This window comes from Canis lupus, chromosome 11, assembly GCF_011100685.1.
Source record: "Canis lupus familiaris isolate Mischka breed German Shepherd chromosome 11, alternate assembly UU_Cfam_GSD_1.0, whole genome shotgun sequence".
Classification (NCBI taxonomy): Eukaryota; Metazoa; Chordata; class Mammalia; order Carnivora; family Canidae; genus Canis; species Canis lupus.
The window spans coordinates 9,217,782-9,231,881 of record NC_049232.1 but is presented as its reverse complement, the minus strand read 5'-3'; the positions used below and the strand labels follow the sequence as shown (position 1 = coordinate 9,231,881).

Below are 14,100 nucleotides of genomic sequence, written 5' to 3'. Positions count from 1 at the left end.
TTCCCTGCATGAAGCCTGCTTCTCCCTCTGCCTGTGTGTCTCTCTCTCTGTCTCTGTGAATAAATAAATAAATCTTAAAAAAAAAAAAAAACTGAGAAAGAAATGGCTTGCGAAGAATGGTGGGCCATGGTCTAGGTTTGTACTTTTGGTATAACATTGTTTACTATGAACACTGGAAATCAAAATGTCCCTAAATTTAAAAAAAAAAAAAAATCCTTGTATTTTCAACATCTAGTGAAACACATGACAAACTTTGTAAGGAACAGGAAACATTTTTGACAGATTAGCATGGAATATTCAGTGTGTATTGTGTTTTATGATGTTGTTTTGCATTACATTTCACGTCCTTCATTTGTTTTATAGCTATGGTTTTTTTTACCTTGGGGATAAGCATTTATATGAAAAGCATCATTTCTACTAAAACACTAGTAGCAGCAGTTGGCATTTAATACTAAAGAATCATTTTCAGATCCTCTCTTTAGGGAACTATGTTTTAGGAGTTGCAAAAGTTTAGAGAAAATAAAAGCAAAGATGGATAGAGAAAAGCAAAAATGAGTAGGAAATTTCTTGGTGAATATCCATCGCATTCTGCTAGCAGAGACTAAGTGAAACTAGACCTTAGGCATCCACCTCTATCTACGGTACACTTTAAGAAGCTCATTTGAGACCAAAGAGCTTACTACCAAACTACAAGTTTGATATGCCCATATTATAAAAGAAATTTGACCTCACTATCCCTACATGATAATAGTATAATGCATATAAGCATACTGTGTAAGCTGTATAAGGTTTTCCATATATAATAATTTATTGCTTACTGAATAATATAAAATAAATGGTCTTGAATAATTAAATAGAAACTATCCAATAAGAACTATTAAAGAATATCCTGAGTGCTTATTCTGTGCCAAGCTCTGTGACAAATCCTCTGCATAATTATTTTATTGAATCCTTTCAGTGACCCAATGGAAATAAGTAGGATCTGGAATTTACAGCTGAGGAAACTGACCTAGGAATGTAGTCTGACTTGCACAAGGAAATCTAGGAAAGTGATACGGAGAAAGTAATATGCTGATAACAGAAAGAAGGCCTGAATATAAGCAGCAATAAGATCAGAGACTCAGATATCAACCAAAAGATATCAAATAACCATAAGAAGAGAAATGGCCCAGGATGTAAAATGGGCAGAAGATTTGACGCTTCACCCAAGATACATGGCTGGCAAAGAAGTATGAGAAAATGTACTCAGCATCATTAACTATGACAGGAATTCAAATTAAAAATACAAAGAAATGCCAGTATACATCTACCAGAATGGCTAAATTTTAAGTTTTAAATTAACAAGAAATAAGTGACAGTACCAGTGGTTGTAAGGATGTAAAGGAATTTGAAGTCTCACATAGTGCTGATGGAAATGTAAAATGGTACAACCATTTGGAAAAACAATTTGAAGTTTCTTAAAAAGTTAAACATATGCTTAACCATATGGTCCAGCCATTCCATATAAAGTGTTCACCTAAGAAAAAAAGCATATACAGCCATACAAAGGCTTGGAGAGAAATGTTCATAACAGCTTTGTTTCAACAGCCAAAAACTGTAAACAAGCAAAATGTTCATGAGATGGGAAAAGGTTAAACCAATTGTGGTATATCTACACAATGGAAGAACTATGCAACAACAAAAACTATTCATACACACTACAACATGGGTAGATCGCAAAACCACCGTGCTGAGCAAAAGAAACCATGCGAAAAGGGAATTCACACCAATCGTTTATATGAAATTCTAGAAAATGCAAACTAACCTACATAGTGAGGAAAAGCAGATCGATGGATGCCTGGGATAATGTGGGGCAGAAAGTGGCAGGAGGGTGATTATAAAATATAAAAGAACATGAGGGAACTTTGAGAGGTGATGAAATGTTTATTATCTGGATTTTAGCAATGATTTCACAGATATATACCTACATCCAACTCTATCAAGTTGTACATTTTAAGTATCTGCAGTTTATTTTATGTCAATTATACCTCTCGAAAGCTATTGCAAAGGTATATATTTACTTTTGAGCTTCTGTGATTTTTTTTTAATCTGTGAGAATTATTATCAACATTTTAACCATGGTTCTGAGTAGAGAAATTTCCTGAATTTTCTTCTGTTGAGTTAATCCTCATTTTCTCAATACACTATAACAGTTACAACATTCTTTTAAAACCAAATACCATTTTAAATTTATTTTTTCAGACTATTTTATTTATTTATTTTTTATTTAAAAACTTCTTTTGGCAGATGGACTCCTGGGACTGCCCAAGACCAGCCCTGAAATGATGACCGATAAAGCAGAGGAGTTGGCTGTTGGGAGGAAAGCCAAATGAAACATTTTGGAGAATCCACAATTCATCCTCCCTCTAAGAGAAGGCCAAGCCTGGCACTGCTGTCAGTGAAATAGGAAGCACAGGGAGCATCCCACCCTGCAAGCTCAGCTATGTCCTTGAAAGATGATGACTCCAAAGTTATAGCAATGTCTGTGTTGGGAGAAGTGCCAGAAAAAAACTGCCAATACCAATGGAAATCAATGCTGAAATAAAGCATCAGTTAAAAAGGGAAATTTGACAGTGTTGATGAAAATATGAAAGAATTTTCAAATTTCTTGAAGGAGTGAGCAGATCTCCAGAAATGTGGGAAAAAATTTCATACATGCCATAAAGGAAGCAGCAAGATTTAAAAGCCAAGACTTAATAAGGCACCTGGAAAATACACTAGAAAAACTAGAATCTGACCTCTTTCTCAACAAAGATAATCACACCTCAAATAATCTCATTATTGAAAAGATCAATGAGAAAGCAGAACCAGTTTGCTGTCCTAGGATGCAACCTGGTATTGTTGACACTTCCTAGCATGTTAGCTAAGAAAATTTATCTTCTTGAGGCTAAGAAAAGGCATTGGAACTTCAACATTACAAGTCTGTTAGTAAAAGCTGGGCATTTGCCCTTAAAAAAAAAAAAGTCATTTTACTTGACACACAATGTAACATTAGTTTCAGATGTGCAACATAGTGATTCAACTTCTCCACAGCTCTGCTCAGACTCTATGTATCTGCGTTAACAAAAACCAGATAAATAACCTCATGTTTAGAACTAGTTTATATCTTCTTCCTACTTTTCTAGTGTTTTATTTTGCAGTAAAGATGCATTTTATATTTAAAAATAAGATGACTTTTTTAAAAAAGCACTCTTACTACAGACTCTTGAAAATTTGTACTAGCAGTCCTTTCCGTACCTGCACTTGTTAAAATAAATAGAAAGTCCATTTATAAGCATCCATTTTGGCTGGGACCTATTTTGTTTCATCCTATTTCAAGGCTCTGTGCCCCCCCCCCCCCACGCGCGCGCCTTGAGCTTTGGAAAGAAAGAGTCCACAGAGGGAGGGCCAGCGTCGCCGGGTGCCTCCTCCCTTCCGCCCGTCCCAGCGCCTATTTTTGGGACAGCACTTTTGACTTGGATGAACTAGTAAGTCACAAAGGCCCACGGGCAGAGCCGGGGCACCGCCGGGTTAACGGGGCTGCGCCCGCCCTGCAGGTGCGCCCCGGCCGCCCCGCCCCCGCCCCGCCCCCGCCCGGCAGGTGCGCCCCGGCCGCCCCGCCCCGCCCGGAACGCGGCGCCTCGGGAGCGCCCCGGGTGTGTGTGACGCGGTCGCCGTCGCCTGGGGCCGCGCTCGCCGGCAGACCCGAAGCTCCGGCGCCGGCCGCACGCTGTGCCGCCCTGGCCCGCTGCCCCCGCCCGCAAGGAGCCGAGCCATGCGGCCCTGTTTCCGGCTCCCTCCCAACATCCGCGCCTCGCTGCTGTCCCTGCGCTGCGCGCGCCCGGGCTTCGCGCTCCCGCCGCTGCGGGCCTCCGGGCGCCCCTGGCGTCCCCGCGCCCCCGCGCCCCTGCGCCCTCTGGCCGCGGCCGCCGCCTCCCGGGACCCAGCCCCGCCCGCCCGCGCCCGCGCCCGCGCCGGCTCCCGGGTGCGCCAGAACTTCCACCCCGACTGCGAGGCCGCCGTCAACCGCCAGATCAACCTGGAGCTGTACGCGGCCTACGCGTACCTGTCTATGGCCTATTACTTCTCCCGAGAGGACGTGGCGCTCAACAACTTCGCCAGGTACTTCCTTCGCCAGGCCCGGGAGGAGGCCCAGCACGCCGAGAAGCTGATGCGCCTGCAGAACCAGCGGGGGGGCCGGATCTGCCTGCGGGACGTCAAGAAACCGGACCGGGACGACTGGGAGAGCGGCCTGAGGGCCATGGAGTGTGCGCTGCTCTTGGAAAAGAATGTGAACCAGTCGTTGCTCGAATTGCACACTCTGGCCTCAGACCAAGGCGACCCCCATTTGTGCGACTTCCTGGAGACGCACTATCTGAATGAGCAGGTGAAGTCTATCAAAGAACTGGGTGATCACGTGCAAAACCTGGTTAAGATGGGGGCCCCGGATTCCGGCCTGGCCGAGTACCTCTTTGACAAGCACAGCCTTGGAAACGAAAACAATCAGAACTAAGCCACAGGCTGCCCTCCTCGCTGCCCAGGGGGGCCAAGACCCAGAGTCTGCAGACTCCTGCTTCCTTGCCCTTAAAATGAACCTCTATCTTTACACCCACTTATGCTGTACCAATAAAGTGACTTGTAGAGACAATGTACTTAGCCTCGTGTTAACAAGGTCTTTTTGTCCAACATCAAGATCATTTTTCCAGCCTGAAACGTAGCCCAGGATATTATGATATAAAAATGACTGTGGAAGAGCACTGAAAGTAGAGGCAAACTTTCTCCAGTTGCCAAATATTATTCCGATCCATGAACCTTAACTAAAATTCTGTGATTTTTCAGCTGAGAAAGTGCCCCTTATTTTCAAGGCCTCATGCTAAAGTGGGAAAACATGTTAAGATAAATATGCAAATAACTATAACAGTTGGAGAATATATATAGTACTGTAAAAACCACACATGTAAAAATCTAGGGCTACTTATACCCTTTCCCAGTATGTTCCAAGAAAAAAAGTAATGTCTGGCGGTGTTTTTAAAGGATTTTGTGATCAAATAAATTCAAGAAAAGCTGTGCAAAAGTATCAATACTGGCCTTGGAAAGTCACAATCTGTATGAACATTTGAAGGGCTCTGGGAAGTCTTGCAATTAAAAACAACACAAAACAAAAAATCTTGGATTTCTTTTGTTTAGCTCACTGTTGCCCAAACATATCCAATCTCAGCTAATTTGTATGTGTGTGAGTGTGTGTTTTAAATGATAATCTAAGTCTGTCTGATTACAGATTGTACACTTCACCACTGGACTATACAGCCTCTCTGATAACATATCAAAAAGGGTGAATACACTGCAGAAAACACTTTTCTGTGCCCTTTAAAAATGGAGAAGAAAGAACATCAGGGTGGGAAAGTCAAGAAGAAATCCAGAAGGAGGGACACCTGGGGGGCTCAGTGGTTGGGCATCTGCCTTTGGCTCAGGGCATGATACCCAGGTCCTGGGATCAAGTCTCACATCAAGCTCCCCGCAGGGGAGTCTGCTTCTCCCTCTGCCTATGTCTCTGCCTCTCTCTCTGTGTCATAAATAAATAAATAAATAAATAAATAAATAATAAATAAATAAATAAATATTTTTTAAAAAATCAGGAAGGAAGGAGGTATCAGCCAGACAGATGTTTTCTTGGGAGTTGGGGGTGGAGGAGGCAGGAGAAAATAGAAGACTATTTGGTCAGCAGGCCCTGGGCTAAGAGCACTGGATGGGGCTGGGGAGATGGGTTGGAGCCAAGTGTGGAGAGAGGAGGTGCTCAGGCTTAATTTGCTGAGCAATGGCAGTGCTTTGAATGATATGCTAAGAGTTCACCAATCAAGAGTTTAGTTGTAGAGAATACAAACCTGAGAACAACTTGAATGTCTGTGCTCCTTTCAGTCCTCTGAGAAACATGCCAAGATGGGATTAAGTGTATAAGAAATGTCTCAGGGGAAAGAGAAATGCCCTTGAAAATGGGAAAGGAGCTAGGAGAAGCCTGAGAAGCCTTCAGACTCCATGCAAGTCTGGTCCCGAGGGAAAGAAGAAAGGAAAGTTGTGTGTGGCTCTAGGTAATCTTCCACCAGTGGTCTGGGAGACCCATAAGCCAGAGTCACTCATCAGAGGAATCCCAGGTCTCCCAGAAATGGGGCTGCAAAAGAACATTTCCGGAGCTTTGTTATTGACTGGGAAATGCGGGCTGCAACAAGCTAGGAGATGAATTGATTTGCAAGCACGGCAGCAGGGGTCCTTGGCAAATTGTGCTCCCTGCAGACCCAGATCTGAGAGGTTCACGCACATGACTGCACAAACTCAACAGAATGGTTTTAGATTAAAATACCATACATGGAATGCCCTACAGCTATTAAATATGATTTTGCCAAACACATAATACTGGGAGCAGAAATTCACAATGTGTTTTCTGAAAAAGCAAGCATAAGGCTGGGTTTCGTTATATAATTGTATACAGACAAGTATAGAGAAAATAATAGAGATGCATACAAAATGGAAGTACCTATACCAGCAAACGAAGCTGGATAACCTCTTAATGAGATTGTGTTTAGATATTTATTTTCTTTAGCTGCTTCTCTTTTTAAAATAAATTGTCACGGACATCCATTACATCTTATTATCCTAATAAGAATAGTAATGATATAAGGTAAAAAGAAGGCGGTAAGGGTCTGAACTATGGCAAAATCAATGGAAATAGAAACAATGAGATGCTGGTAAGTGTTTACAGGAAGAATGTCTTAAATTGGCAATGAATTGAATAGGGAGAGTTACAGAAATGGGGGTACAAGAAAACTGATAGATCTCAGATCTGTGTTACTGGAGGAGAGGAATAAAAAGAGATCTTGGATAAGAGGAACAGTCAGGTGTGGGGAGTCCATAATGATGCGCTTTTGATTAAATGGATTGGCCCCAATTTATTTCTAACCTTAGATTGGTTTATTGTGCTTCATGTGATCCTATTACATCTCTTTAGAAAAATTTCCTCTTCAGTTCTTCTGGATGAGTGTTTTCCAAACTGCAGACTACAACCCATTCGTGTGTCACCAAATTATTTAGTGAGTCACTACCCACCTTTTGTTAATAAAATAGATCTGAACAGAAGTGTAAATAAGTGAAGGAAGGACATTGTCTCCTGAAATTCTTGGTGTGTGTGTGTGTGTGTTCGTGTATTTACCTTTTCATAGTGGTACTTATCCTATGTGCTGTCAAAAACATACAATAGCCATTGTCCCAGACAAATCTTTTACATTCTCATCTCAGATCTCTTTCTCTTCCCCACTCCACACTGTCTGTTGATAATCCTCTTATTTCACTGAGAGTTTAGAAGGAATCCCAGGAGAACCTCATATTTTCTTATCATTGATCACATGCTTGCCTTTGTATTCATGTGCAAAGCATTCTGTTCTGCTACTGTGGTTGAAGCATCTATGCTACTCCCTAAAACTCACCTCCCAACAGTGCCCTGAGTCCCAACCCTCGTATTTATTGCAGGACACAAGGCCATCACACCTATAATCTTGTTTTCACTGGTATTATCAATTTTGCCCTCCCTACTGATTGGTTCTCATGAGAAGCAAAGATGACGTTATTCTCTCTCTCTCTCTCTATATATATATATTTTTTTTTTTTTAAGTCACTTTTGGACTAGCATTCCCTCCAGCAAACACTAAGCGGCACCCCCTGCCTTAGCTCTCTTTTACAACAAAACCTAAAGTCATTACTGCTTCCTGTAACCTATTTATTCTGTTTTCTCTTCATCCCCTACAAGTAAGTCTGTGTTCACTGTTTGCCACCACACCAACCATTTTATTTTTCCACCAAGATCATCAGTGACCTCTGCACATTGATAAATCTAGTGCATATTTTCAGCCTTCCTCTTACTCAACCAGCTAGCAGGACTTGTCATTTCATTTCATAACACACTCACTGGCTGTTGTTTGTCTCTCTTTCTAACTGCTCCTCCTCTTCCTGAACTTACACATTAGAGGGTCCCAGAACTCTGTCCTCACTTCTGAGTCTCTTCTTCCTCTTTATCTATACCTGCTCTTTAAAGATCCCACCAGTCCCGTGACTTCTATTTAAGTACCTATCTGTTGTGTTCCAGTCCAAGTAGGCAACATAGGAAGACCTTGAACTCCCCTCTTCCATCGAACACATCAAATTTCATTCGTCCTGAAGAACTAAACAGCTGCTGAACAACCAAGAGAGAGAGAAAATGGAAACGAGACAGAGGTATAGTGACAAAGGCAATCCCCCTTTCAGATACTGAGAATGGTCAGGGGAGTGACAGTACTGAGGGACTGGGAACAGAGTCCTCCATCCTTGCACAGAAAAAAAAAGGCAGTTTCAGAGTAACTAGTGTGTAAAAGAGAGAACACTAGAACTCTCCACATGGAGGACTAGCTGTGGGAACACTGTTTAGGAGGTACTGGAGAAGCACACCATTTGCATTCCCCCTTTACCTTAAAAGCTTCTACTGGAGCAGGGTCTGGATACCATAACTAGTGGGTCTGATCATCACAGGGAGCTTGTGACCTCAGCAGTCTCAGGGTTTGCAGACCCACACCAGCCTGGGTCATACTGGGAAACAGGAAAAAAATCTGCATTTTAAAGAGCCAGGGAGCTGTGGAGATACTCTCTCATCCTCCACCCTAAAAACTCAGACCAGCACAGTGAGCTTGCAACCTCTGTGAGCCAAGGGTCCACAAGCCCAAATATCAGCCCCACTGGCACTAGGGCACAGAAAATAAGCTGAGTTTTGGAGTTTGGGGTGTTTTTTTAAATTTTTTTAAAAACTATTATTGTTTTTATTTTATATTTTCATTTTTAAAGATTTTATTTATTTATTCACAAGAGACACAGAGAAAGAAAGAGACAGAGACAGAGGTAGAGGGAGAAGCAGGCTCCATGCAGGGAGCTGGATGTGGGACTCAATCCTGGGACCACGGGATCACCCCCTGAGCTGAAGGCAGGAGCTCAACCACTGAGCCACCAAGGTATCCTTTTTAAAATTTTATTCTTAAAATTATTTATTTTTCTTTCAATTTTCCTACTTTTGCTTTTATTTTTATTCTTAGTTTTTTCTTTTCTTTCTTTATACTTTTTTCTTTTCATTCTTTTTTCTTTAGTATTTTATTTTTTATTCTATTATTATTACTATTATTATTATTTCTTCATTTTTAAAAAGCCACAGTTTAAAAGAATGACTAGCATACAGAGCCACAGCTCCAGCCAGCCAGCCAAAGTCACCGAGCTCACAGTCTCTATAGATGACACCATATATAAAACTATTCCTTCAAATTTATTTTTTAATATTTTATTTATTTATTCATGAGAGACACACAGAGAGAGAAAGGGGGGGGGGGGGGTGGCGCAGGAGACACAGGCTGAGGGAGAAGCAGGCTCCATGCAGGGAGCGTGATGTGGGACTCGATCCCTAGACTCCAGGATCATGCCCTGGGCCGAAGGTGGCACTAAACTGCTGAGCCACCCGGGCTGCCCTATTCCTTCAAATTTAAAAGAAATAGCTGTTCCACCTAATTCATAGAAACAAACAGAAAGCCAAACAAAATGGGAAGAGAGAGGGAATGTGTTCCAAAATAAAGACTCAGGAAACACCTCAGAAAAAGAATGAAATATGACAGAGATAAGCAATATGCCTGATCTTTTTTTTTTTAAAGATTTTATTTATTTATTTATTTATTTATTTATTTATTTATTCATGAAAGAAACAGAGAGAGAGAGAGAGAGGCAGAGACACAGGCAGAGGGAAGAGCAGGCTCCATGCAGGGAACCTGATGCAGAACTCGGTCATGGGACTCCAGGATCACACCCTGGGCCAAAGGCAGGTGCTAAACCACTGAGCCACCCAGGGATCCCCCAATATGCCTGAGCTTCACTGGAGAAAAGAGTGTGTGAACTCAGTGAGATCTTCAATAAAGAGAAAGAAAATACTAAAAAGAATTAATCAGAGTTGAAGAATATAAAAAGTGAAATAAATAATATGCTAGAGGGAATCAATAGTAGATTAGCAGATGCAGAAGAACATAGCGATCTGGAAAACAGAGAGAATAAAAGCACACAGCCTGAACAGCAAAAAAAGAAAAAAAAAATTCAAAATGAAGGGATCTCTCAGACAACACTGAGCAAACAAACATTGCATAGTAGGGGTACCAAAAGAAAAAGAAAAAGAAAAAAAAAGAAAAAAAAAAGCTATAGAAAACTTATTTGAAGAAATAATAACTAAAAACCTCCCTAACCTAGGAAAGGAAATAGATACTCAGGTGCAGAAAGGTTCCAAACAAGATGAACTGAGGAGGTCCACACCACAACACATTATAATTAAAACATCAAAGATTAAAGATAAAGAGAGAATTTTAAACATAGCAAGAGAAGAAAAAGTTTATGTACAAGGGAAACCCCATAAGGCTATCAATTGATTTTTCAGTAGTAACTTTATAGGCCAGAAGGGAATGACACAATATATTTAAAGTGCTGAAAGGGAAAAAAATGGCCATAATTAGACATAAGAAAATTATGGACACAAAAATGTAATCTATGACAACATACACATAAAATGAGGAGGGGGAAGTAAACAGGGAAAAGAAGAAAAAAGAAAAGGGAAAAAAGTTGTTTTCTTTTCCTGTTAGTATTTTTTAAGGAATGTGTTTGAATTTAATTGACCACCAAATTAATATAGATGGCTATTTACTCTGGATGTTATATATAAAACTCATGATAATCACAAACCCAAAACTTGTGATAGACACAAAAAATGGAAAAAGAAAGCCAAACATAACACTACAGCCAAACCTAAAGACACATAAAGACTGAAGGTAAAAGGATGGAAAAATACTTACCATGCATGTGAAAGTGCAAAAAAAGCCAGGGTGGACAATACTTATATGAGACAAAATGAACTTTAAAACAAAACCATAACAAGAGACAAAGAAGGGCATTAATACTGATGAAGGGATCAGTCCCACAAGAGGATATAACTATTATAAATATCTATGTACCTAACACTGGAGCATCTATATACATCAAGCAACCATTAACAGACATAAAGAGAGAAATTGATGGTAATATAATCATAGTAAGGGACTTTAACACCCCATTTACATCAATGGGTGGATCATCCAGACGGAAAAATCAATAAGGAAACAATGTCATTGATTGATACATTCGACCAAATGTACATAACAGATATATACAGAACTTTCCATCCAAAATGAAACAATATACCTTCTTTTGAAGTGCACATTGAACATTTTCCAGAATATATCACATATTAGGCCATAAATAACCCCCAATATATTTAAGAAGATTGAAATCATACTGCACATATTTTCTGACCACAATGCTATGAAATTAGAAATAAATCACAAGGGTGCCCTGGTGGCTCAGCAGTTTAGCACCAACTTCAGCCCAGGGTATGATCCTGGAGACCCAGGATCAAGTCCCACATTGGGTTCCCTGCATGGAGCCTGCTTCTCCCTCTGCCTGTGTCTCTGCCTCTCTCTGTGTGTCTCTCATTAATAAATAAATAAAATCTTTTAAAAAATAAAAAAAAAAGAAATAAATCACAAGAAAACACTAGAAAAAAACCACAAACTTGTGGAGACTGAACAACACCATATTAAACAACTAATGGGTCAGTGACACAACCAACAAAGAAATTTAAAAATATATGGAAACAAATAAAAGCAAAATACAACAGTCCAGGATCTTTGGGATATAATGAAAGAAGTTCTAAGAGGGAAATACATAGTAAAACAGGTCTACCCTCAAGAAACAAGGAAAAGTCCATATAAACAATCTAATTGTTCACCTCAAGGAACTAGGAAAAAAACAAATCCCAAAGTGAGTCAAAGAAAAAAGAAATGAAATAATAAAGATCAGAGCAAGAAATAAATGTCATGGAGATTAAAACAATAGAAAAGAATCAATGAAACCAAAAGCAGATTTTTTGAAAAGATAAAATTGATAAACACTTAGCCAGGCTCATTAAGAAAAAGGAAGAACTCAAATAAATAAAATCAGAAATGAAATGGAGAATCAACTGCTGACATCACAGAAATAAAAAGGATTACAAGAACATTGTGAAAAATACTATGCCAAAAAATTGGACAATCCAAAAGAAATGGATAAGCTCTCAGAAGTATATAATCTTCCAAAACTGAACTAGGAAGAATTAGAAAATCTAAACAGACTGATTACAAGTAACAAAACTGAATCTGTAATAATAATTTTTTAAAAAACTACCAAAAAAATAAAAGTCCAGGACGAGATGGATTCAAGAGTGAATTCTACCATTTATTTATTTATTTATTTACATTAGCATAATACACTCTAGGTCCATCCGAGTTGTCTGAGAGGCACAATCTCATCCTGAGTGGCACAACCTTTTATGGCTATATATTTATATATATGTGTATAAATACATAGCATATATATATATATATATATATATATATATATATTTATACACACAGCAGGGCAACAGGCCTCACATGGCAGCAGGGCAGCAGGGCTGCAGGCTTCGCAGAAGTGGTGCTGCATGTTCCCTTCAGTCGTGCCCCAACGTTGACTGCTCCAGATGCCTGTGAGCAAATGGAACCTGGTGTGGATGCATTAAGCCCATCCATGGGGATTGCAGGCCCCACAAAGGTCTGTGGGCATGTAGTGGTAGCCGTGAGGGGTGAGCCACTGGGGACTGCAGGCCCCACAGACGTCTGTGGGTCTGTAGTGGTAGCAGGGACTGCAGGCCCCACAGATGTCTGTGGGCCTGCAGTGTTAGCCAAGAGTGATGCGCCACTGGGGACCGCAGACCCCACAAAGGTCTGTGGGACAGTAGTGTTAGCCATGAGGAGTGGGCCAATGGGGACTACAGACCACACAAAGGTCTGTGGGCCTGTAGTGTTAGCCATGAGGGGTGGGCCACTGGGGACTGCAGACCCGACAAAGGTCTGTGTGCCAGTAGTGTTAGCCATGGGATCCCTGCATGAAGCCTGCTTATCCCTCTGCCTGTGTCTCTGCCTCTCTCTGTGTGTCTCTCATGAATAAATAAATAATTTTTAAAAAAAGGTCAGTGTTTAGAAACCTAAAGCTCCAATGGATATCAACCATGGTCTATCTCCCCAGTGGACTTTATGACAATGGAATATAGGCATGAAGTGATTTCTTTCATTAGCAAATAGGAAGTTCCACATCAAATGGTGGTATTTAAGAAGATGGTGAGCAGATTGGGAAGTGGCAAAATGACTCAAAGCCCAAAGAAAGCTGAGCCTGCAGAGGAGGATACTGATGAGAAGTCTTGAGAACTCTGCAAAGCCCTCAGGACCTGGAGATGCCAGGTACCTTGGGAGGCAGAGCCAAGGACAGAACAGTATAAGGACCCTAGATGCCCCTTCCACCCTGTGCCAGGTTAATTCCCTCCCCATTCTTTAAAGAGAAGAGAAAAACATCTTCTCTAGAGAAATCGAGTCTCTGATGACTTGGGACTTAAAGACGTCAGGTTTGGCAGAGTGAGAGAAAGCTACTATGTTGAGAACAGGGATTCGATGAACGTGTATTGTTAAGGAAAAATTATTCTTTTCATTCTTGTTAAAGACAGTAAAGCAGACTTTATCTAGGGAGACCAGACTATTCCAATGCAATTTTGTAAAAGGGAAAGAGACATTCAATACAATCTTATATTTGTGTGAACTTCTTAGTTTCTGTCATAGTAACCTGATAATTCTTCTTTCAGTTTTTCCATAAAACCACTTACATTGTGTTCAAGGGGGCATGAAAAGAAAATCCTGTTTTTTATTTAGTTGCCATATTAATATGTTAAATCACTTTTTGTTGAATAATAGACCCCCTACTCACACTAACTTGGCAAACAAAGGAATTTACTGGATCACTAGAATTAAAAATTTATATCTGACTTGAATCCAGGGCTCAACCTATGTCAGCAAAACAAGGCTCTACCCTTCTCTTTGCCCTGTTCCCTAATGGGATGGCTTATTGGCAAATTCCACGAAGAGGCAAGATGGCTAATCCACACCTTTC

The 14,100-nt window shown here is 40.6% G+C and overlaps 1 protein-coding gene across 1 annotated transcript; it reads left to right on the top strand.

Moving 5' to 3' along the window:
- Positions 1-3,793: 3,793 nt before the first annotated feature.
- On the top strand, positions 3,794-4,940 carry LOC119876761 (ferritin heavy chain-like). Its single transcript, XM_038551604.1, has one exon. The coding sequence runs from the start codon at positions 3,794-3,796 to the stop codon at positions 4,529-4,531; it is 738 nt and encodes a 245-aa protein (XP_038407532.1). The 3' UTR covers positions 4,532-4,940.
- Positions 4,941-14,100: the final 9,160 nt, after the last annotated feature.